The sequence below is a fragment of the Ranitomeya variabilis genome, chromosome 2 (assembly GCF_051348905.1).
Source record: "Ranitomeya variabilis isolate aRanVar5 chromosome 2, aRanVar5.hap1, whole genome shotgun sequence".
Taxonomy (NCBI): domain Eukaryota; kingdom Metazoa; phylum Chordata; class Amphibia; order Anura; family Dendrobatidae; genus Ranitomeya; species Ranitomeya variabilis.
In genome coordinates, this window is record NC_135233.1 from 108,718,797 (window position 1) to 108,744,438 (window position 25,642).

The following is a 25,642-nucleotide window of genomic DNA, read 5'->3' on the forward strand; positions in this document are numbered from 1 at the left end:
AGGCGGTGTGCGCTGTGTGTCGGCCCCCGCTGTGCGGTGTGTACTCATCAGTATGGGCCCCGCCATTGTCACAGCATTGATGAAGGCCGGGGGACTGGGATATGGCGCAATTGTTAAAAAAAAACCATGTCTGTAGGCAGCAACCTGTAGAGGAGAGTGCCCCTGCCGGACCCTGCACAGGACGCGCCGGGTCACCGCTGGAGGAGTGTAATACATAGCATGCACTGATTCCTGCCACTTCATAGTCTCACCATAATACATAGCAGTGCTGCCAGGGGGTACAACAAGTCCCAGCATCTCCACGTCACCTAGCAGTGGTCTCACCTGTTACCCGGCTTCTCACACTGGAGTCCAAAGCGATGTGGTTCCAGCTTGATACTGGGCAGGACGCGCTGTTTGGTTGCTATAGAAACCTGACGTCACCAGCCTCTAGTCACTGCGATATAACTTGGTCTCCAAGAACATGGCCGTGCGTGCCAATAAATGGAGGACTGGCGGCCATTTTCTGGGAGACAATAGTATCCAAGCAGGGTTCTTCCATTACAGTAAGGAGCAGGAAGCGAGGAACACTTCTGCCTCTACTGTTAGGACGTTCTGACATCATCACGTTCGGATGTACGTGAATGCGTAACGTTCCCGTGTGTTCCTGGAGGTTCCGCACTGAATTGCAGGCACCATGGCTTCCACGGCGGCCGGGAAACAGCGGATCCCGAAAGTGGCCAAGGTCTGTGGAGGGAGCGGATGGGGGCAGTAGTGAGGCGAGTCTGCAGCTGTGCCCGGGGCAGGGTGAGCTCAGCGCTAGCCACCCCTTGTGTGCCGGAGCCTTGTGCTGTGTCCGGTGACTTTTTTAGAAATAGGATGGCAGGGAGGGGGTTAATAGTGTCCGTGTGTGGAACCAGAACTCCCAGCATGATAAAGCCAAACACCAGGGGGCGCAGTGACTCATGATGACCCCTATATACCGGCAGTGTCGCCATGGCAGCGGCTATGGGGAGATCTGTGTGGTCAGTATATAAGACCCCAACGATGAGGGGAAAGGGGCTGAAGTGTCGCCCTCCTCTGCGGCTACAGACGGCTCACAGGAGAGTCTGGTCAGAGCTGGAGGAGAGCGGCACCAGGGGGGCCTCCGTGCCCGGACCCCTGCCATCCCCGGACCCCTGCCATCCCCGGACCCCTGCCATCCCGTCTTCTGAGCTGTCTCTGATGTGTCAGAAGTTTCCTCGCAGCTCTGGGACGATGTAATGTTCGGATCACACTGTGCTCCAGACTCGGAGTCTTGTGATATTTTCAGTCACTGGTGATTTTTCTGCATCTACACCAGGATCCTGCAGGAAAGTCTCTGCGGCGTCAGGGCAGGACATCACGGGGCCGTCAGTGGGGGACATCACGGGGCCGTCAGGGCAGGACATCACGGGGCCGTCAGTGGGGGACATCACGGGGCCGTCAGCGCAGGACGTCACGGGGCCGTCAGGGCAGGACATCACGGGGCCGTCAGGGCAGGACATCACGGGGCCGTCAGGGCAGGACATCACGGGGCCGTCAGCGCAGGACGTCACGGGGCCGTCAGGGCAGGACATCACGGGGCCGTCAGTGGGGGACATCACGGGGCCGTCAGCGCAGGACGTCACGGGGCCGTCAGGGCAGGACGTCACGGGGCCGTCAGCGCAGGACGTCACGGGGCCGTCAGCGCAGGACGTCACGGGGCCGTCAGCGCAGGACGTCACGGGGCCGTGTTGCTGGGTCCTTCTGTCATTACAAGAGCCACTACCAGACTCCTTGTCAGCGGCTGTTCTCACCAAAAGCAATAGGATTGTCAGTCCGTAATTGGACATGCCGGATCCTTATCTTCCCTGATTCCATCTGTCCCGGGAGAGTCCGGAGGTCTGCATTCACATCACGCTGTCACCTCAGCCCTTATGGTGGAATTTTATTTCAGATATTTGCTTGCGATCATTGTGTTTGCAGACTGATTTTCCGGCACGAGACAGATTTCAATCAGATCAAATGTCCACTTACACAGCAATTTTGGTCTGATTAGACAGAAGTTGGTCAGATATCTATATGTGTGAGTGTACCGCAAGCCATTTTCATCAGTGCTAGAAAATGTGTGTAAAATGGTTGTTTATTTAGAATGTAAGGCCGGCCATACACATTAGATGGCTGTCAGCTGACCGTCTCGTAGACGAGCTTCTCTGTGAGAAAGCTGCTGACTGTTTCGTATTTCAGGGAGAACAATGAGATCTGGGGTCTGCAATCAGCCATCAGTCAGCCGGTGCCCCCATGCACCTTACACCGTTATTCTGAACCCGGAGATATGGACATTAGTCTAATGTGTGTAGGGGCCTTAAGCTGCTACTTGTAGTCCTTCTGCCAGTCATGTGATAACAATAGGTGCAGCCAGTGTCAGGTGTGTGTATATACACCATGTATGTGCATCATGCAGTTAACACTTCCATTCTCTTCATAGGTGAAGAATAAAGCCCCGGCTGAAGTGCAGATAACAGCCGAGCAGTTGCTTAGAGAAGCCAAAGAGAGAGAACTTGAGTTACTGCCACCTCCACCCAAGCAGAAGATCACAGATGAAGAGGAACTCAATGACTACAAGTTAAGAAAAAGAAAGGTAAGTGCTGTGTGGTACAGCTTAAAGGGGTTGTCACATGTCCTCCTGTAGGAGCGCGCCGCTTCCCAGCCTCATGCTTGCAATGAGCGAGGCGCCCCGGCTTGATTGACAGTTCAGCTCTGCAGCGTTGTTACACTGCTGGCACAAGCCGGTCGCTCTGCACTGCTCCTGTATAAGGCAGCTCTACCTCTATAGCATTGGGCCTGACCTGTAGGAGGAGCGATCAGTGCGCTCCAGCAGTCTTCGCAGCTTCAGAGCAGCGCTCTCAAGCTCCAATGGAGAAAGGTTGTGAGCTCTGTGACAATTTGATTACCAGAGATGGGCTATAAGTGGTGACTGGTAACTCAGGCAACAAGCAGTAAACAATAAAAATTCTCTCTGGTCTTGAGAACATTTTTCTTGAGAGGATTTTTAATGACAACTAACTGTGCCATTTTACCTATAAAAGAGCATAGGAATAATCATTTAAGGGGGATCACTGTTCCAACCATCCATGGAAGCAGAACTTTTCTGAGGGTCTTTTTCCTCCGTATGTGCAGCTGATCGTAATTTTTCTCTCCCGCCGGAGTATTTAGTTTTCTTGATGTTTTAGTCTTTCTCATAAGGTATTTTTTTTTTAGCTCCCTGCACTGACTTCCAGCTGAGCTTGTGCTATATGCTACAGCCAACCCGAGTGCACAGACTAAGATAATCAGGAAGACTTACCAGCTGGCGTAACCACTGATCGGGCAGGGATTTCACACTACCTCTATCCTATTAGACGGCATCTTGTGAGCCACTATTCTATATACCAGTTTATCATATAGCTTCAGTTTTAATGTAGGATGTAGAACTTAAATTAGTGAGGTGTATGGGAACACACTTTACAGTCATATCTGCAAATCATAATGTATTACTGTCTGCAAGATATTATGCAGCAACTTCGATATTTCTGATTTTTTTTTCTTTTTTTTAATTTTCAGACCTTTGAAGATAACATAAGGAAAAACAGAACTGTTATTAGTAACTGGATAAAATACGCACAATGGGAGGAAAGTTTAAAAGAGGTTCAAAGGTAAGTACACAGCTTGATGTCATTGGTGAGGGTCCACAAGCCCAGACTTTACTGGATTCCAATAACGGCACTTCCATTTTCACATCCTATTTCCATTAGATTGTAATAAGGCAGTTTTCCAACCAGGATCATGGTTCCCTGGGATCTGTCACTGTGACATTGATCCTTCCAGAGGCAGGTTCTAAAATGCTGCTTGTCAGGATAGGCCTTCATTCAGATGTAAATTTTTTATGTATAAGTTCTGCTCACATTTCAGTTTTTGTATATATTTTTTTTTTTATGGACCATGTGGTCTGCCCCAAAACACGGAGACATGTCTCATTTTGATCCGAGTCACTAATTAAATTCACCAATGCAAGTCTAGGAGTTTCTGACAACATTGGACTCCATCTGTCTGATTTCCATGTTTGATGCGATAAGCTCGGGATATCTTCCCATGCACACAAAAAAAAGAAATGATGAAAATGATTTTGGCTTACAACAAAAATCATGAATGAAGCCCAGCACTGACATGCTGGTTAATGCACTAGAAAAAGCAAATGCCTAAAAAAGACACCTATTTGGTGGCCTCACGTCCATAACTGCTCATGCTATAAAACTATTTCATTATGCATCCTACAAAGTGAGCGATTAAAAGAAAAAATCTAAAAAATAATGTTAGTACTGCTGTTTTTGGCCATCCCATCTGAAAAAAAGTGGTGAAAAAGTCATATGTATCCTAAAATGGTACAATAAAATCTGCAGCTTGTTACACCAAACACAAGTCTTTGCGCATCTCTGTATACGGAAAATTTAAAAAAGTTATGGCGCTTAGAACATAATGACCAAAAATAATAATTTTTTTGTGCAAAAGTAGTAAAACATAAAGAAAATTTGAGTCGCCGTAATCGCATCAACCCATAGTGTGAAATTATAACATTATTGATCTTGAACATTGAAAGCAGTAAAGAAAATAAAAAATGCCAGCGCTTCCACTGTTCATACATCCCTCCTACCAAAAATGGGATATGGAGCGGCAGAAGTCATGTGCACCCACATATCTATGCAACAGTGAAGAGGTCATGGGCCTGTGAATATGTTGACCATTATGTTTTGTTCTAAAGTAAGTAACTATAAACTAAGTGTTGTTGTTATCGTCTCCACCTGTAGAATGAAGTTAAAGGGGCTCTATCAGCACCGAATGACTGTTCAAACCGAGCACAGGCGCTCGGTGCATCACGGGAGGGCAATCGTATATATACACCTTCCCACCTACTTGTTTTCCCTCTATCTCCTCCCTTCGGCTCTAGGAACCCAGAGCGGTCAATCAAAGAAGAGGGGAGGGTGGAGATTGTTTCTCTCTAACAGGTGGGAAGGTGAATTTAAATTATTAGCCTCGCCATGAACCACCGAGCCCAGCCTCGCCATGAACCACCGAGCCCAGCCTCGCCATGAACCACCGAGCCCAGCCCCGCCATGAACCACCAAGCCCTGTACTTAGTTTGAACAGTCATTCTGTGCTGACAGTCTGGTATCCTGCACCTGTCTTATCTATTAGATTAGGAGACATATATGTGTAGCGTAATCAGTACAAGGAATTTGGCAGCTAAAGGTACCTTCACATGAAACGACTTTGTAACGATATCGCTAGCGATCCGTGACGTTGCAGCGTCCTGGCTAGCGATATCGTTTAGTTTGACACGCAGCAGCGATCAAGATCCTGCTGTGATGTCGCTGGTCGCTGAATAAAGTTCAGAACTTTATTTGGTCGTCCGATCGCTGTGTATCGTTGTGTTTGACAGCAAAAGCAACGATACCAGCGATATTTTACACTGGTAACCAGGGTAAACATCGGGTTACTAAGCGCAGGGCCGCGCTTAGTAACCCGATGTTTACCCTGGTTACCAGTGTAAAATGTAAAAAAAACAAACAGTACATACTTACATTCGCGTCCCCCGGCGTCCGCTTCCCACACTGACTGAGCGCCGCAAAGTGAAAGTAAAAGCACAGCACAGCGGTGACGTCACCGCTTTGCCCTGCTACTGCCGGCGCTCAGTCAGTGCAGGAAGCGGACGCCGGGGGACGCGCAGGTGAGTATGTACTGTTTGTTTTTTTACATTTTACGCTGGTAACCAGGGTAAACATCGGGTTACTAAGCGCAGCCCTGCGCTTAGCAACCCGATGTTTACCCTGGTTACCCGGGGACCTCGGCATCGTTGTCATGTGACAGCTCTCCAGCGACCAAACAGCGACGCTGCAGCGATCGGCATCGTTGTCGCTATCGCTGCAGCGTCGCTTCGTGTGAAGGTATCTTAAGAACGCTCCCTTTGTCAGCCGATGGCACCCCTGCAATGTGATCACTGTATGGTGATTGATGGCCTAACACTGGCCTCAGGGTCTCGTATATAATATACTACAGCCATTAGATCCCCAAAGAGGCGAGGTCTATCAGGCTGCTTATCAATCTGACACTGACTGCCTGGACACTGCCCTGCACTACATCTATGCGGTCAAAGGCTTGCATGTTCAAATCCCCTTGTGGGACTAAGACCCATATCATATACCAAAATATAACCACATGTTTGATACCACACTGTTCATAAAGATCCATACTGAATAAGTATTTATCCTTCATGATGAATGCCACTAATAAATAAAAAAATTTGCCAATATTGCTGTTTTTATTCATCACGATAAAAGAAATGTCATAAAAAAAGTCATAAATATCCCAAGATGGTACCAGTTGTGCAAAAAACAATCCCTTACAACTCTGTACACATGAAAGTGTAAAAGTTGTAGCTCTCAAAATGCGACAACCCAAAAATAAAGTTTTCCTGTGCAAAAGTAATAAAGCATGAATATATATAAATTTATGCATTAACTTATTTGCATTGACCCACAGAATATGTCCGTTACGCTGCGTGACAGATTATCTGATGAAGGTCCGTCATCTGCATATCTTTGTATTAAAATGTGATGCGCCTGATACGTGATCACCAGGGTCGCTACGTTCTCGAATCGTCCAGTTGAACAACCCCTTCCTGGACGTGGGCATTGGATATATAATCACTCCAGCTCTTAAAGAAGCACTCCCATTAACATTTTTACTGGCTAAACCTGTGTGTAGTGTAGGTGCATTAATATACTTGCCAATCTCTGTCCTCTCCAGGTTCCAGCACAGCTCCAGTCCTCTTTTGAGTTGCTTGATGCTTCTTCCCACTCGCTGGCTCACACTGAGGTCCATGGAGTCACTTTGTGAGTGTATGGCGCATCGTAACGAGGCCACCTAGGCTTACATTACCGAAGTGACTTCCAGCTCACACACGGAGCCCAGTGCAAGCCGGCAAGTCAGAATGACCATCATATGTGCCCGAAGTGGAGCTGCACTGGAAACTAGGGAAGGCAGGGATCAGTGGGGAAGTTCCTGCACTTACCCTTGTATAGTAGTGATTCTGGCTAGTATTTGGCCTTCTGCCCTGACTGTTGGTTGTAATGTTCGTTTTACCTTTACTCTTTCTCAGTCTGAGGATTTGTTGTTTTTGCTTCCATAGATCACGATCTATATACGAACGCGCCTTAGACGTGGATCACAGGAATATCACATTATGGCTCAAGTACGCCGAGATGGAGATGAAGAACCGCCTGGTTAACCATGCTCGTAACATCTGGGATAGAGCCATCACCATCCTTCCCAGAGTCAACCAGTTCTGGTAAGCAATCTACCCGGAAAACCACTGTGCTCAGACAGGTTTTGACTTGTGACCTCAGTGTACCACATTTCATATTTCGTTATATAAAGGTATAAATACACTTACATGGAGGAGATGTTGGGCAACGTGGCTGGAACAAGGCAAGTGTTTGAGCGCTGGATGGAGTGGCAGCCTGAAGAACAAGCCTGGCATTCCTTCATCAATTTTGAGCTTCGGTACAAGGAGGTGGACAGAGCTCGCTCCATATATGAAAGATATATCCTTTCCAATGCAAAAAGCCTTGCTTTCTCCACACAACCAGTGTACAGCATCCATATACTGGACATGTTATTTACCCATCTGGTATGCTTGGGGACCCTTTCTCATTTTTTTACCTTTTTTTTTTTTTTTTTTTTTTCTGTGCCAAAAAGTCTAAATAATGAAAACCATGTTCGCATTGTCTTATCAAATCTAATGAAAAAAAAAACAAAACACTGGGACCTAAAAGCAAAAAAAAAATAAAATATTTATTTATTTCTACTTGTATAGCGCTACTAATTCCACAGCACTTCAGACATCATCGCTGTCTCGATTGGGTTCCACAATCTAGATTCCCAATCAGTATGTCTTTACAGCACAGACTGAAACTGGAGAACCCGGAGGAAACCCACGCGAACACAGGGGGAACATACAAACTCCTTGCAAATGTCGTCCTTGGTGGGATTTAAACCCAGGACCCCAGTGCAGAAAAAATGGAACAAAAGCCATAACGAATTTGATGCTAGCATAAAAAAGCACTAAAAGAGTAGTGGCTCTGGGTGTTTCCCTGGTCTGTTTCAATGATAATGTCTAAGCTTATTAGAAATAGAAATAAAAAGTGCGTTATTTAACACAAACCATTCAATTGGCATTAATGCAAAAATATCCATCCGCTGCACTGGCGTTTCTGGACTGGCTGCCTAGGAGAGGAGGTTATTTTATTTTTTTTAACTCAACACTGAATTGTGAGTTTGTGTCCTATATTAGTGCTGAGTGTGGAACCACCCCACAAAAAAAGATCCGACGGAAGAAAAAAATGCAACATTTTAGGATAATCGTTCGTGTCAAAAAATGTTTTGCAACTTTTCTAGCAAAAACTATTGAATCTGGGGCTTTTGTGTTCTTTGCCTGTTTTCTTCTTTACGTTTAGCTTTCCCTTAACATACGTGCACTCGTCATGGTACACCCTGATGTTAAGAACTGGATCAAGTACGCCCGATTTGAAGAAAAGCACGGTTATATAGCTCACGCAAGGAAGGTTTATGAGCGCGCTGTGGAGTTCTTTGGTGAAGATCACATGGATGAGAATCTGTACGTAGCATTTGCCAAATTTGAGGAAAATCAAAAAGAGGTGAATTTCTGATTTTTCATTATTTTTACATTTGGTTTGGATATAACTAGAATTCTGCACTCTGCAATGATCTTTTACTATATACCTGTACTGACCTGCGCTGATCTTTTATTATATACCTGTACTGATCTGCGCTGAGCTTTTAATATATACATGTACTGATCTGCACTAAGCTTTTACTATATATCTGTACTGATCTGTTCTAAGCTTTTACTATGTACCTGCGCTGATCTTTTACTATATACCTGTTCTGATCTGCGCTGATCTTTTGCTATATACCTGTATTGATCTGCGCTGATCTTTTGCTATATACCTGTGCTGATCTGCGCTGATCTTTTGCTGTTTACCTGTGCTGATCTTTTACTATATACCTTTATTGATCTGCGCTGATCTTTTACTATATACCTGTATTGATCTGCGCTGATCTTTTACTATGTACCTGTACTGATCTGCGCTGATCTTTTACTATGTACCTGTACTGATCTGCGCTGATCTTTTACTATATACCTGCACTGATCTGCGCTGAGCTTTTACTATATAATTGTACTGATCTGCGCTGATCTTTTACTATGTACCTGTACTGATCTGCGCTGATCTTTTACTATGTACCTGTACTGATCTGCGCTGATCTTTTACTATATACCTGCACTGATCTGCGCTGAGCTTTTACTATATACTTGTACTGATCTGCGCTGATCTTTTACTATATACCTGCACTGATCTGCGCTGAGCTTTTACTATATCTATATACTGCCTCTGTTCACAACTGAAAGGCTCCGTGGGACTGTGTGTATGGAGGCATCATCCCTCAGAAGCTTTGCCTTCAGAAGAAGATATGCAAAGTCTAATGGAGAGCACAATATTTTCTTTCTGCCCAACTCATTAAAAAAATCTGTCGGTAAAATATTTTGGTTTGTCTGTGTATAGCAGAGGGCTCATACACTTCTATGGAGGCCCTTTTATGACTTGAGATGTGATTGTATCATGTATAGTGTTTAGACAAACAACATTGTAGGCGTTATATTTGTCCTAATTTGTGACTAAATGTAATATGTCCCTTGTCCACAAGGTGGCAGTATACAGTTTCCTTATAATGCTGCAGGCAGCGCATCTAGACTACATTCCTACTCTTCAGCTTTAGGGTGTGAAGCCTTAATGAAAAATATTTTGTACTTTCTTTTTTTATTAACCGTTGTGACTTAAAAATGAAAATACAAAATCGGAAATATGCCTTTAAGACATATGTTCACACGTTGCTTTTTGGCAGCTTTTTTTTTTATAGCCAAAACCTATTGGCAGGGGTAAAAAGCTGCAAACGACAGATACATATTGTTGGCTTTTTTGCTGCTTTTCTTGCTGCATTTTTCAGGATCCCAAAATTCAACATTGCTTCCACCATACAGCAATGGAAGGTGTTAGGCCACCAATGCAAGACATATGTGAAACAGTAAAACTTTTTTGGAAAAAAGGGCAATTTGATCAAATAATTTAGTGGAAAAAGATTTTTGTGTCTGAAAAAATAATGGCTATTCTGAACCAAAAAGTTCATGAAAAAAATACATGACTACAAACATAACAGCGAGGGGAGGTGAATTCATCTGGAATAGTTTACCTAAGACATTGGCAGTATTGTAGAGCGGACACTGTTTCTTTCACACATTGGTCAGGGCCATTGAGTTGGTCAGGCATTGTTCAATTTCACACATTGGTCAGGAACTCTTTACTTTTTGTCATCAGTATTTTGTGCTTTGCATGTTTTTTTGCAGAATAGAGCATGCCACTTCTTTCAATGTTTTTTTTCTGTGTTTTTCACCCGTTGAAAGTAATGGGTGATGAAAATCTGCACCAAAAAAACCCAACAAAAGACCGACCAAAAAGTCCACAGTAATAAGTGTTAAATAACAAAGTTTATTCATAAATCATAACGGAAAAAAGAGACAATGCAAATATGGAAAATTACCATAGCTGAGGGGCACTCAATCCAAGAATATTGACATATCAGTTCCTGTATGGCATATAAAAGAATTGATATATTAAAACATTATAACAATAAATACTGACAGTGAATACCTCCACATGAGTGAATGATGCAAAAATTATAATAATGATAAAATGAGAAATGATTAATGATCGCAAATGTACACACAATGAAAAATGAGTAAAAAATAATAACGTTCTAGTGATAAAGGCACCACAAGGTGTCAGTCTGGGTATTCATAAGGAGACGGAGAGAAATAAAATGCGGTGAAAAATAAATCTAAGAAGTGAAACCCCAGTGGGACAATACTTACAGTGGTAGTGCAGTCTCTGTTTCCTGGATGGCGCCCTCCCCAACGCGCGTTTCGGCACGCTGCCTTCGTCACTGATGGCACTTGGTCAGGATGTGTAGGGACACCCCTCTGGCTACGGAATTGATAACACTAAGTTGTCAGTGATAAAGAAATAACACAGTACAGAATTATAGAAAAACAATTGATCCAGGAATATTTCATGGGGAACACAAGAATGTAGCAAAACCATAATATCAAATGTGACAGGTCCCTTCTAAATAAGAATAAGTATAATGTTTTGTACACCGTATACATAAGATCTTGTCAGTCATCACGGCTTATTTTGTATGTTGCATTTCTTTATTCCTACTACTGTATATTAATGCTCCAATGATAAATTTTTCCTTTTACCCAGTCGGAGAGGGTCCGCGTTATATACAAATATGCCCTGGACAGAATCCCAAAGCAGCAGGCCCAGGAGCTCTTCAAAACCTACACGATTTTTGAAAAGAAGTACGGTGACCGGCGAGGCATTGAGGATATCATCGTGAATAAGAGGAGGTTTCAGTATGAGGAAGAAGTGAAGGTAGTGGCTCATTTCCTGCAACTTCTCTTTCTTGTGTCTTTCTTCCATTACCTCGCCTAAGAATATTATTTTTTAATTCTAGGCTAATCCCCATAATTACGATGCCTGGTTTGATTACTTGCGATTGGTGGAAAGTGACACTGATGCCGACACTGTCCGAGAAGTGTATGAGCGGGCAATCGCCAATGTTCCCCCCACTAAAGAGAAAAGGCACTGGAAGAGATATATCTACCTGTGGATAAACTATGGCCTGTACGAGGAGCTGGAGGCCAAGGTATAGAGCTGGCCGCCTCCATCATTGCTAGAGTATTTACTGCATCAGTCCAACCATGTTCTCTGTGATTTACAGGATCCGGAGCGGACCAGACAAGTGTATCAGGCCTGCTTGGAGCTCATACCTCACAAAAAGGTAAAGGAGGGGATTCTGGCCGTTATTGGGGAGGTACAGTGGCGTAGAGGGTCGGGCAATGCTCAGGACTTCTTCTATTGCCTGCAAGTCTCCACGTACCCCAAACCTCAAGGGTCCCCATAAATGACATTGTGGCCTGATTGGCGATTTTCAGCTTCCAATTCAAAGGAATTTCACAGTTTAATAGTATAAAGACAATATGTGAGAGCGCCTTCCTGTTCACCTCTAGTGCTCATAGTCATCACTTAATGTCCATGTCCTTATTCTTTTTTTTTCTTTTTGCTATTTTTCTCTTCCAGTTTACTTTCGCAAAAATCTGGTTAATGTACGCCCAGTTTGAAATCAGACAAAAGAATCTTCCATTTGCCCGAAAAGCATTGGTAAGTTTATCTACCTGCATGTCATGGTAATTACACAGTCTCTTCCTTCTGATTCCCTGTTAAAACGATTAACCCCTTCATGTCCTTATAGCCTAATTCTACTGCATTTGGATGCAGGCAGTGCATACAGTGGGCTCTAGGACGGAGGCAGGTGCAGGCTGAGTTATACAGCCGGCGTCTGCTTGTAACAGCAGCGACCAGAGTGAACTCTGATCACTGTTTAGCTGCTGCTGTCAGAGAGCGTGTGCATTGGGGCCTATCTGCTCTCTTACGATGCAGTCGCAGGGAGCCTATGGGTTAATATGGCAGCTGGGAGCGTGCCGAGGGCCTCCATGGTTGCCATGTCTGTCCTCACTATGAAGCTGAGCTTCATGGGAGAGAATCAGTTTTACTATATGCTGCAAGAGTCCAGTCTATATTCTAAGCAATCAGATGAGACTAGTAAAGTGAAGAGAAAAATTTAAATGTCAGACTTGATAATTTTCAGTTACTGCACTTTTCCCCAAAAAAAATGCAATAAGCGATCAAAAGATCATGTCCACCCCAAATAAAATGTATTTTAACCATTAAAATGTAAGAAATCTTTGTATATCCACAGATACCACACAATGAGCATTGTTTAAACAAACCCTAAAAATCAATGGTAGAATTGCAGTTTTTTTCAGCGTTTCATTCCCTTGGACCTTTTTCCCTCAGTTTTCAATACATAAGATTGTGAATTCAAAACAAGAACTTGTCTTCCAAAGTACAATGACCATAATGTGTGCCGCTGGAAGTGCCGAGTAGACTGAGTGCACCTCAGCACCAGAGAAGCAGATAATATGTATCTACAAATACAAATGGCCAGGTGCCAAGGTATTTTGAATGGATTTGGGGTATTTTGAGGGCACTGAATTCAATTTCCCATTACTTTTGCTGAATTGGTTATAGTTTTGTTTTGTTTGTTTTTTTTTCAGATAATTCATCCATGATATTAATGCATTCCCCCAATGTGGCTTGTGTGTGATAGATGCAATGTTATTTGGTCTTTTGAATCTTTAACAGCGTCTTGGGTAATAAAATGTCCCATATAATTATTTAGTATTTCCGTATGTAGGCTTACAGTGCTACAAAAGCCACTTTTTGAAGCCTGAATTCTACTGTAATTGATTATAAAATATCTCAGAAACTAGAACCAATCTGGCATAACCGAAGTCATATCCTTAATCAGCACCATAAATGTAATATATAACCATTCAGGCATTGTTGGCACTAAAATCACGGTATACCAGTGTAATTTATCATTGTATCCTTCGCCTTCTTAAAGGGAATCTTACAGCACAAAATGGCTGTGCAAACCAATCACAGCACCTTGTCGGGGACATGTCCCCAATAAAAATCCTACTTTTAGGGTCCAAATCTATTGCTGTTTTTGCTACTTGTCTTCCATCTACCTCTGCCCCATCTTCTTTAAAGGGGTATCCTCCAGTTCAGAAGTTATTCTCTGTCCGTAGGATGGGGAATCATTTTTAGATCACGCGGGTGCTTACCACTGGGACCCCCACCAATCCGAGAAGCACGGTTCTGCATACTGTCGCACCATTCATTGTAATGTGACTCCTGGAGATAGCTGAGCACTGTGCTGCCCTTAGCTGGTCATCGGCACTCCCATACTAATGAATGGGCCAACAGTGAGCATGATCGGCCATTGCGGCATTCACACTTGACTCTGCAGAGCCCTGGTTTTCGTGATCAGTTCAGGTCCCAGTGAACAGGAAGTTGTTCCATGGATAGGGGATAATTTCAAGCTTGAGAATATTCCTTTAGTTGACTTTTCTGGCTTTACTGAAGCCAAAGGAGGGAGGCAATGTTTGATTAGTAGGTGGAAAAGTGCACTGAACTTGCCCGATCATGCCAAGGGTGCACAGAGTGCCTCATTGGCGTTTTTTAATTAAAAAAAACCAAACACTTTTGGCAAAGGCAGAAGTACATTTGGTATTATTTTTGTTTGGGCTGTGTCCCCTACAAGGTGCTGTGCTTGGTTTGAAAAGTCACTTTGTTGTCCCTTTAATTTCTTTGGCTGAAGAGTAAATATCTAAAAGGCTTGGCCCATGACCAACAGTTATCACCTGATGCCAGGATAGATGATAAGTGTTTGACCGCTGGGGGTCAAACACAGACATCATTGCTGATTCCCTATCAGTATGTCTTTGGAATGTGGGAGGAAACCGGAGAACCCGGATTAAACCCACAGAAACACGGGGAGAAGATACAGACTCCTTGGTGGGATTTGAACCCAGGACTCCAGCGCTGCAAGGCTGCTGTGCTAACCACTGAGCCACCGTGTATGAGTGAAATCTGCAGCACAAATGCTGCAAGAACTGACATGCAAGGAAAAAATCTGCATGATTCTTCCGGGATCTCATTCACTTTGATATTAGGAAATCCTTCAGGTTTTGCGACAAATCTGTGCAGGAAAATGATGGCGACGCTAATACTAATTGCTGTTTTTAGAAGCAACAGCAAAGCCAAATATGTCAAAAGTTGCACAGACTGTACAGCAGCAAAATGGTACGAAACTTAATGAAGGCGGTTTAGAAAGTTGCTTAATTTTGTATTTGAGGATCAATTGTATCCAAAACCTTTAAGTATTTGTAATGTTGCTGGTGGTTTCCAATAGCGGCCTACAAGGTAGATGTGGGAAAGACCCTAGGCCGTGTGTTCAATGAGGATAGTCATGCCGGTATATATAGTGGTAGACATGCAGGCTTCTCTGATACTAAATAAAGGAACACGAGCCGTAAAATGTATGCAGTTTGGTAATTGTAGTGTTGGTAACGTGATGCAAGGATATAAAACACTACAAAAGCATGTTTAGGCCTGAAGTTACTAGGTGTGACTTTTTTGCATTTGGCATACTTGCGTTGTATAACTGACCACTCATTTCATTTATGTAGGGAACTTCTATTGGAAAATGTCCTAAGCACAAACTCTTTAAAGGTTACATCGAGCTGGAGCTGCAACTTCGAGAATTTGACCGATGTAGAAAACTGTACGAGAAGTTCCTGGAATTTGCTCCAGAAAACTGCACCACATGGATTAAGTTTGCAGAACTAGAAACCATCCTCGGAGATATTGAGAGGGCCCGCGCGGTGTATGAATTGGCTATTGGACAACCACGGCTCGATATGCCTGAAGTAAGTGACGTTTCTTATTACTTTGTATGAAAACTGAAAAAAGGCACTTTATTATCGTCACAGTAATGGCTCGTCCAGTCAAGGGTGTAACCAGTGCTTGTGCTGTCCGCCTGCAAAATGGGGAGCAAACAGACAGCCAAGGATCAATGCATGTCAGTGTGGTCGTTTACATTACACGGACTGCATGTTAAAAAAAAAAATAAAAAAAAAATTGCAGCATGCAGTACTGTGGTCCTTATTTCAATGGGTGAGCAAAAAAAACAACAGATTTCATACAGGTTTCTATCCACGGTTTTTACAAATCCAGTACAATTAGTAATATAAGAAACTGTATTTGCCATTTATTTTTTATTAAATTGTTCTTGTAAAAACTATTCCACTTGATTTAAGAAAGGCATGCGGATGACAAATCGTATCTGGATGAAAAGTGGATTATTTTGCATATGTTCATGTGAATATTAAGGTGCCCATGTAGCTTCCCCATTAACACTGTTACCCAGGACTAACTATATATATATATATATATATATATATATATATATATATATATATATATATATATATATATATATATATATATATATATATACCGTATTTTCCGGCATATAAGACGACTGGGCGTATAAGACAACCCCCCAACTTTTCCAGTTAAAATATAAAATCTTCTTAAAAATCGGGGGTCTTCTTATACGCCATATGTCATCTTATAGGGCCGGTGAATATGTGCCTTTTGGCGTGGGGAGTGGTCCCGATGACGAAGAGAGGGGGCGTCTCACAGTAAAGTGTGATTGGAGTATATCCCCCTATTACCTCATTGCGGCAGCGTGGGGGTCTCTGTGCTGGGAGCGGCAGCTCCTCTTCGTGTCGTGAGTGCTCTGTGCTGTGGGGCGGCGGCGCATCTTCGTGCCGTGGGTGCTATGGGGCGGCGGCGGCGCATCTTCTTGCAGCGTCGGGCTTCTCCGGCATCTCCTCCAGGCCCGGAGGCACCCAGCCCCATTGCTCTGATGCAGTGGCCTCCGGGAAAATGGCCGTTGCTCAGATTCAGATCTCGTCTACCGAGATCTGAATCTGAGCAGGGGCCATTTTCCCGGAGGCCACTTCTTGTCCCCTCTGCTCATTGTCCCCTCTGCTCTGTCGACTGGGGTGTCACTGCCGACCGCATCCTGTTGGTTTTGAAAATGGAAAACTTATAATCCTCAAAATATGACAACCCCAAAGTTTTTTTTTGTTGTTGTTTTTTTTTGAGAGAAAAAAAAATTTTGTTCAGAAATTTTTTAAAATATAAAAGAAATACCACATAATGTAGTTGTTGACGTCATCGTATCAACAGGCCGAATAAAGCTAGCACATCAATTATACTGCACGGTGAACTCCATAAAAATATTGGAAAGCTATTTAAGATTTTGTTGAATTTTTTTAGTTGCTGCCTTTTCCCCCAACAAAAAGTCACAGTATCCAAAAAATGGTACCTCCAAAAAGTTTATCATTACCACACTGATCAATCCCCAGCACATTAATGATCGGCCTGCTCCACACACATACGCTGCAGAGCGGGCTGTCAATCAGGGCGCCAGGCAGTGACTATAGCACACTATGTACCACCATATTTACCTGCAAATTAACCCAGTACCTGCTTTCTGCATGTAAATAGCATTTCTGGTAGTTCCTGATTAGCTTTTTAATGCAATAAATTGTGGGTTGTTATCAGTATCTCCACCCAGCAACCCTCCACAATACCTGATCCGCATTTGTGATTTTTGTAGGTACTCCGATGTAAGGAAATATTCTCCCAAAGTCGCAGGGAATATCTTGCTGATCAGAGGTTTGACTGCTGGGATCTCCAGCAATCCTGACAACTTGCCCCATTTTAAATGCAGTTGAGGCCCATATGCTCTGCCTCCCCTCCATTCATTATCTATGGGACTGCCTGAGAAAGCAATACAGCATTCATTTGTATTCGGCAGTCCAATAGACAATCAATGGTGCAGAGGCCGAGCAGGTGAACCACCATGCAAGATAGGGCTATGTAGAGCCCCATTCATGGGATTCCTGGGGTGCACCAGTAGTTGGACCTCCACCCAAGTTATCCACTAAACCATAAGGGGCGCACAATAAGTGACAAAAAGAAAGCATTTAGAGAATTAAAGGAAGTAGGTAGTGAGGAGGCATTAAATAAATACAGAAAATTAAATAAATTCTGTAAAAAGCAAATCAAGGCAGCAAAGATTGAGACAGAGAGACTCATTGCCGGAGAGAGTAAAAATAATCCAAAAATATTCCTTAACTACGTAAATAGTAAGAAACTAAAAAATGATTGTGTTGTCCCCTTATAAATAGTCTGGGTGAAATGGTGGATGAGGATGAGGAAAAAGCCAATATGCTAAATGACTTTTTTTCATCTGTATTTACAAAAGAAAATCCCATGGCAGACAATATGATCAGTGATAACAAAAATTCCCCATTAAATGTCACCTGCTTAACCCAGCAGGAAGTACGGCGGCGTCTAAAAATAACTAAAATTGACAAATCTCCGGGCCCGGATGGGATACACCCCCGAATACTGCAGGAACTAAGTACAGTCATTGATAGACCATTATTTTTAATCTTCATAGGCTCCATAATAACAGGGTCTGTACCACAGGACTGGCGTATAGCAAATGTGGTGCCAATATTCAAAAAAGGGGCAAAAACTGAACTCGGAAATTATAGGCCGGTAAGCTTAACCTCTACTATGGGTAAAATCCTGGAGGGCATTCTAAGGGATGCTGTGCTGGAGTATCTAAAGAGGAATAACCTCATGACCCAGTATCAGCACGGGTTTACTAGGGACCGTTCATGTCAGACTAATTTGATCAGCTTCTATGAAGAGGTAAGTTCCGGACTGGACCAAGGGAACCCAGTGGACGTAGTATATATGGACTTTTCCAAAGCTTTTGATACGGTGCCACACAAAAGGTTGATACATAAAATGAGAATAATGAGGATAGGGGAAAATATGTGTATGTTGGTTAAGAGCTGGCTCAGGGATAGGAAACAAAGGGTGGTTATTAATGGAGCACACTCGGACTGGGTCACGGTTAGCAGTGGGGTACCACAGGGGTCAGTATTTGGGCCCTCTTCTTTTTAACATATTTATTAATGACCTTGTAGGGGGCATTCAGAGCAGAATTTCAATATTTGCAGATGACACTAAACTCTGCAGGGTAATCAATACAGGGGAGGACAATTTTATATTACAGGATGATTTATGTAAACTAGAAGCTTGGGCTGATAAATGGCAAATGAGCTTTAATGGGGATAAATGTAAGGTCATGCACTTGGGGGGTAGAAGTAATAAGATGTATAACTATGTGCTTAATTCTAAAACTCTGGGCAAAACCGTCAATGAAAAAGACCTGGGTGTATGGGTGGATGACAAAGTCATATTCAGTGGCCAGTGTCAGGCAGCTGCTACAAAGGCAAATAAAATAATGGCATAGATGCTCATGAGGAGAACATAATTTTACCTTTATACAAGTCACTAGTGCGACCACACTTAGAATACTGTGCACAGTTGTGGTCTCCGGTGTATAAGAAAGACATAGCTGAACTGGAGCGGGTGGAGAGAAGAGCGACCAAGGTTATTAGAGGACTGGGGGGTCTGCAATACCAAGATAGGTTATTACACTTGGGGCTATTTAGTTTGGAAAAACGAAGACTAAGGGGTGATCTTATGTTAATGTATAAATATATGAGGGGACAGTACAAAGACCTTTCTGGTGATCTTTTTAATCATAGAACGGTGACAGGGACAAGGGGGCATCCTCTACGTCTGGAGGGCAGAAGGTTTAAGCATAATAACAGACGCGGATTCTTTACTGTAAGAGCAGTGAGACTATGGAACTCTCTGCCGTATGATGTTGTAATGAGTGATTCACTGCTAAAATTTAAGAGGGGACTGGATGCCTTTCTGGAAAAGTATAATGTTACAGGGTATATACACTAGATTCCTTGATAGGGCGTTGATCCAGGGAACTAGTCTGATTGCCGTATGTGGAGTTGGGAAGGAATTTTTTTCCCCAATGTGGAGATTACTATTTGCCACATGGGTTTTTTGCCTTCCTCTGGATCAACATGTTAGGGCATGTTAGGTTAGGCTATGGGTTGAACTAGATGGACTTAAAGTCTTCCTTCAACCTTAATAACTATGTAACTATGTTACTATAATAGGGGATAAGATTAGTGATGAGCGAGTATACTCATTGCTCGGGTTTTCCCAAGCACGCTCCGGAGGTCTCCGAGTATTTGTGAGTGCTCGTAGATTTAGTTTTTGTTGACTCATCTGCATGATTTATGGCTGCTAGCCAGGCTGAGCACATGTGGGGGTTGCCTGGTTGCTAGGGAATCCCCACATGTAATCAAGCTGTCTAGTAGCCGTAAATCATTCAGCTCAGGTGAGGAAAACTAAATCTCCGAACACTAACAAGTACTCAGACCACCCGAGCGTGCTTGGGAAAACCCGAGCAACGAGTATATTCGCTCATCACTAGATAAGATGCAAGTTTAGGGAAGTCCTTTAAAGCTCCATTTTGGAAGAGACTAAGAAGTCTTCTTTGGTTCTCTTTTGCTTAACAATTATGATTTTAAGCTCCTTTTCCCCAATAATCTGACTTGTGGCATGAGCAATGATTTACCTTTAGAGGGGGCTTCAGCCACTTGTAGAAAGGAAAACCTGTACTTGTCTGGCAAGGCAGCCAATATACCCATGCAGAGAATAATTTGAGATGGGACATATACAGTGTTCTCTATTCACTGCTATAGGACTGCAGTTACAGAACTGTCACGCACACTGCTCCAGCTGCTTCAGTATCACTTATAGAAGTGACTGGAGAAAGCCTCATTTTTCATTTTTCTACTATATTGGGGGACGCCTCAGCAGGGGGATCAGGAGCCACATTTTTATGGAGCTCAACATCCCAGAAGTGATGTCTGCCCGTCTCACCTTCATGGTATATACTGTGGAAATGCCATAAATGTCAGTCGGGAATACGCTTTTAATGGCCAATTTAGGAGCCTAAAATCATGTTTGAAGTGTAGGACTGAACACGTGGCACTCCAGAAAAGTATGGCAATGGTAAATTCTTTTTTAGATTTTTTTTTTTATTATTATTGTTTAACAGTATCTCTAATCGGGTAATTTCCCACTCATGATCTTGCTGATTTCTCACTGTTAGGTTCTCTGGAAATCTTATATTGACTTTGAAATAGAACAAGAAGAATTTGGGAAGACAAGAAATCTATATAGGCGACTTCTGCAGAGGACACAGCACGTCAAGGTATTCAGTACACAAGGGAAATTATGAGGAGGTGTTTTGTATCAGTATCATTGTCCTTTTAAATCGTTCTGTGCCATGGTCTCCTCGTTCTGTGCCATTGTCTCCTCATCTGTGCCATGGTCTCCTCCTCGTTCTGTGCCATGGTCTCCTCCTCGTTCTGTGCCATGGTCTCCTCCTCGTTCTGTGCCATGGTCTCCTCCTCGTTCTGTGCCATGGTCTCCTCCTCGTTTTGTGCCGTGGTCTCCTCGTTTTGTGCCGCGGCAATGCTTCTGTAGGGTCTGGTGCTCACATGGTTGCCGGGTCTCTGCCTGGCATAGCCGAATAATCAGTTACTAGCAGATAGAGATCAGGTGTCCCAGTGATTTCTGTCACAGTAGAGAGCTGTTTTCCCCTATACACTCCCTGATAGAAGTTATGTCACTTATCCATGTTATGTAAATAAAAGCTTATAATCGGACGTTAAATTCAACCCTTGGTTGTATAAATTATTCTTTTGAAAGCTGAAACCCTCGGAAATGTGGTTTAGGTTAAGAAAATAAATTGGCATCAATGCAGAAATATTGATCAGTTAGTGGACACAGAATGGTCAGATTTTGGCAAGACAAAAGTTTTGTCGCCTGTTCATATAATGCACCCAATCCTAGTTTACATCCTCACCTGTGCTCAGTAAATGATCGGTTAATTAGTGTGTGTGTAAAAAAAGAAACCTAGCACACCAGAACTTCACTTGAACTGCAACTTAAGCTCTGACAACATGCTAAAAATCCACCCTGCGACCAAAGCCTGGATTATCAAGAGGCTGAAGACCAGATCCACTGCCAAGGTGGCTGGCACCTTTAGGCCACGTTCACACTTTGCGGCCTGCTCTGCGGGTTAATCCCGCAGCGGAATTGATAAATCTGCAGGGCAAAACCGCTGCGGTTATCCCTGCAGATTTATCGCGGTTTGTTCCGCGGTTTCCGCTGCGGGATTACTCCTATACTATTGATGCTGCATATGCAGCAATATGCAGCATCAATAGTAATGTAAAAAATAATATAAATTGGCTATACTCTCCCTCTGACGTCGCGATCTCCTCGGTGCTGCAGGCGGCTGTGCCGACAAGGACCTTCGTGACATCACGGTCATGTGACCGCGGCGTCATCACGGTCATGTGACCGCGACGTCACCACAGGTCCTGCTCGGCACAGCAACTGAGACCGGACGCCGCGGGCAGCGCTGAGAGGTGAGTATAGCTTCATTTTTTATTTTAATTCTATTTTTTACACCAAAATATGGTTCCCAGGGCCTGGAGGAGAGTCTCCTCTCCTCCACCCCGGGTACCATCTGCACATTATCCGTTTAACTTCCCGCAACGTGGGCACAGCCCCATGCGGAAAGTGAGTGGATCAATGCATTTCTATGGGTGCAGAATCGCTGCGATTCTGCACCAAGAAGTGACATGCTCCTTCTTTTTTTCCGCAGAAAAGCCGCGCGGCTTTTTCCGCGGAAATCCGCAGCGTGGGCACAGCGGGTTTTGTTTTCCATAGGGTAACATTGTACTTTACCCTGCATGGAAAACTGCTGCGGATCCGCAGTGTCAAATCCGCTGCGGATCCGCGGCAAAACCCGCAAAGTGTGAACGTAGCCTTAATGTGTATCAGCGTCAAGTACAAAGAATTAAAAAAATATTTGAAGAGACTGGAGATGTGTTTGACAAGCCCAGGTCCGGCAGACCCCGCAAGACAACTGCTCAGGAGGAACATTTGTTAGTTAGAAAATCCAAAGCAAGCCCTTCTTCCACTGCAACAAAGCTCCAACAGGCCTGGTCACCTCAAGCCCCTGTGTCAACTAGAACAGTTTGTAGGATCCTGTCTCGAGTCCTTCAAGCTCATGGAAGTCACACAAAATATTAAATATGACTCAAATAGCACCACAACTTCATTCACCAATGTTATGCAACATATATTTGTATTTTAAGTTAATTATTTGTTTGAATATCACATTACTTTCTGTTGGCGACAAAACTTTTGTCTTGCTAAAATCTGACCATTCTGTGTCCATTAACTGATCAATATTTCTGCATTGATGCCAATTTATTTTCTTAACCTAAACCACATTTCGGAGGGTTTCAACTCTCAAAAGAATAATTTATACAACCAATGGATGAATTTAACGTCAGGTTATAAGCTTTTATTTACATAACATGGATAAGCGACATAACTTCTGTCAGGGAGTGTAACTTGGGCTCTTATGAATGCTCAAATTACAATGGGAAAAAAATTAAAGTGGCAAAAAAACATGAAAGACAACTTATATGAAAATATACGTAAGAAACATTTGCATAGCAACAAAATAAAATAAGTCTCCTTTTTTTCATATAAAGTGCATTTTATTCCATAAATATAATAAAAGAACTTATACATAGGTATCTACGTGACCGTACCTACCTGGAGAACCCAATAAGCAGGATGTTTGGAGTGAAAAATATGGAGAAAAAAAATCAAAATTTTTTTTCTTCCAAATTATTTTTTCTATCAGATATACAGTAATTTATATGTATCGGTAGTTGAAAACAATCCTTAAAAATAATACAATTTGTCCTGCATAAGAGCGCCTCATACAGCACAGTAAAAACAAGAAAAAAAAAAGTTACGGCTGCTGAGAAGCAGAGGGGAAAAATGAGCAGGCCTGAAAGAGTATTAATGACTGTCCAATTTTAATGGTTTAGGTCATAAACTTAATGTTCTTGTTAACTATTATTATGATTTCTTTATTTTTGGAGTTGCAGCGGGTTATTGGCTGCATATTGCAGCTGGTGCCTGCGGGTGCAGCTCCTGTGCCGTCCACCGGGGGCATGTCCCAGCAAGTGAGACAGTCACATCTGTCTGTGCAAAGTGGCTAATATCAGGAGCTTTCCAGGAGGCGGCTCTTCTACAAATGTAATGTGCACAGACTCCGGATTCAGTTACCTTGCTAGTTTCATCACCGCTTCTGCTTTGTTTTCCAGGTCTGGATAAGCTTCGCACAGTTTGAGTTGACTACTGGAAGCGACGACACTGTGATGAAATGTAGGCAGATCTACGAGGAAGCAAATAAGACGCTGAGGAATTGCGAGGAGAAGGAAGAACGGCTGATGTTACTGGAGTCCTGGAGAAGCTATGAACAAGAGTTTGGCGCTGAGCCCACACAGCAGAGAGTGGCCAAGCTCATGCCAGAGAGGGTCAAGAAAAGGCGGAAACTCCAGGCAGAAGATGGGGTAAGGCTTACAGCTGCGTGCAGATGGGCTTTGTCCCCCTCTGAGTGCAGACCACCGGAGCCGACGTCACTTCAGTCCTGTCGACCACCGTGACCGTACAATATGACCCACCGCTTTGTTACAGGATTTGTACCAAGTTCTAACCCCTGGTCTCATGGACAGTTTTGGCCTTTATGCGACATCTTCTTTCACTTGTGGCATTTTTTATTTTGTCAGCGACATCGTAAGTATGAGGGCTTGTTTTTTTAGGGGCTGGGGGTGAATTGTGATTGTCGCTGGCATCATGTTGGCGTACATGGTACTTATTAACAAGCTTTTATTAACTCTTTATTGGACAGAATTTAAGAAAAAACACAATCCTGCCGCTGTCTTTATGCATTTTCCACTTTATTCGGTTTGCCGTGCGGCACCAGTAAAGTGCTGACCGCTGTTCTGGGGATCAGCACGGTTATGACAATAACTAATTTCTGTAGTTTTGGTTGGCCATATTCTGAGAACTATGAGTTTCACAATTTTTCATCAACAAAGCTACACAAGGGCCATATTGTGCTACGTGTGACTTTTTTAAATCACTTTTTATTACATTCTTTAGAAGACAATTAGAGTAAAAAAAAAAACTGCAATCTGTAGTTTTTTTGTTTGTTTTTTTGCAAACCACCCACTTTCTCACCCCTGTCACCACCTCCAAAAATATATAAATATATATTGTGTTTATTTTCTTATAGCACTTAAATATTATTTTTCTTTTTAATACTTGTCTCAAATGTGGAGTTGGAGATGTGGTCCTTTTGATCACATTGATAATACACTTTAAAACCTGGCAGGCTCTGATAAGTTGGACAATATGGCAAACCCTGTGGCCTTTGTTGGGATCCCCGATTGCCATAGCAACCTATTGGATTTCCACAGGATAGGTGACCATTTGCTGATTACACAGGGTCTATTAACCCCTGTGAGTCTGCCTGTGATGTCTGCTACTAACATATTTGTGATGTTTTTTTTGTTTGTTTTCTAGTCTGATGCTGGATGGGAAGAATACTATGACTACATATTCCCAGAAGATGCAGCTAATCAGCCCAATCTTAAACTGCTTGCCATGGCTAAACTTTGGAAGAAGCAGCAGAAAAACGAAGATGAGGAGGATGATGACGACGGACAAGATCCTGACAAAGACATTGATGAGAGCTCCTCCTGACACACAGGAAGCGCTCTGCGACATCTTGCTACTTTTTGTATTTCCTTGTACATTGCTCAGACCAGATGGATTTGTTATTACACGATCCAAGCCTCTTATGTGAAAATAAACCATTTCTAGTTTACATGTTCCTTCCTCCGTGGTGAAGTACTCTTTAAGGAGCTGTCATAGTTTAACAAAGGGGTCATACGCATGTGTGTGTGTGTTTGTGTGTGTTTGTGTGTGTGTGTGTGTGTGTGTGTGTGTATATATATATATATATATATATATATATATATATATATATATATATATATATATATATATATATATATATATATATATATATATATATATATATA

At 43.0% G+C, this 25,642-nt stretch overlaps 2 protein-coding genes across 4 annotated transcripts in view; one reads left to right on the top strand and one right to left on the bottom strand.

The window, feature by feature from the left end:
* Positions 1-450, bottom strand: part of CFAP61 (cilia and flagella associated protein 61) — a 416,189-nt gene extending 415,739 nt beyond the window's left edge. For 2 of the 3 annotated variants that reach the window (XM_077282796.1, XM_077282793.1), the window contains exon 1: positions 325-450. The gene's annotated coding sequence lies outside the window, so the exon portion shown is untranslated. The remainder of the gene's footprint in view (positions 1-324) is intronic. The other variant, XM_077282795.1, reaches the window with a different exon arrangement.
* A 19-nt stretch (positions 451-469) lies between these two features.
* Positions 470-25,425, top strand: CRNKL1 (crooked neck pre-mRNA splicing factor 1). The gene is made up of 14 exons (XM_077282797.1): positions 470-724; positions 2,468-2,620; positions 3,583-3,674; positions 7,205-7,363; positions 7,453-7,619; positions 8,554-8,732; positions 11,418-11,588; positions 11,671-11,862; positions 11,938-11,997; positions 12,297-12,377; positions 15,314-15,553; positions 20,767-20,868; positions 23,858-24,106; positions 25,122-25,425. Exons 1-14 carry the CDS (start codon positions 677-679, stop codon positions 25,299-25,301), a joined length of 2,073 nt encoding a protein of 690 aa, XP_077138912.1. The 5' UTR covers positions 470-676; the 3' UTR covers positions 25,302-25,425.
* The last annotated feature ends 217 nt before the right edge of the window (positions 25,426-25,642 follow it).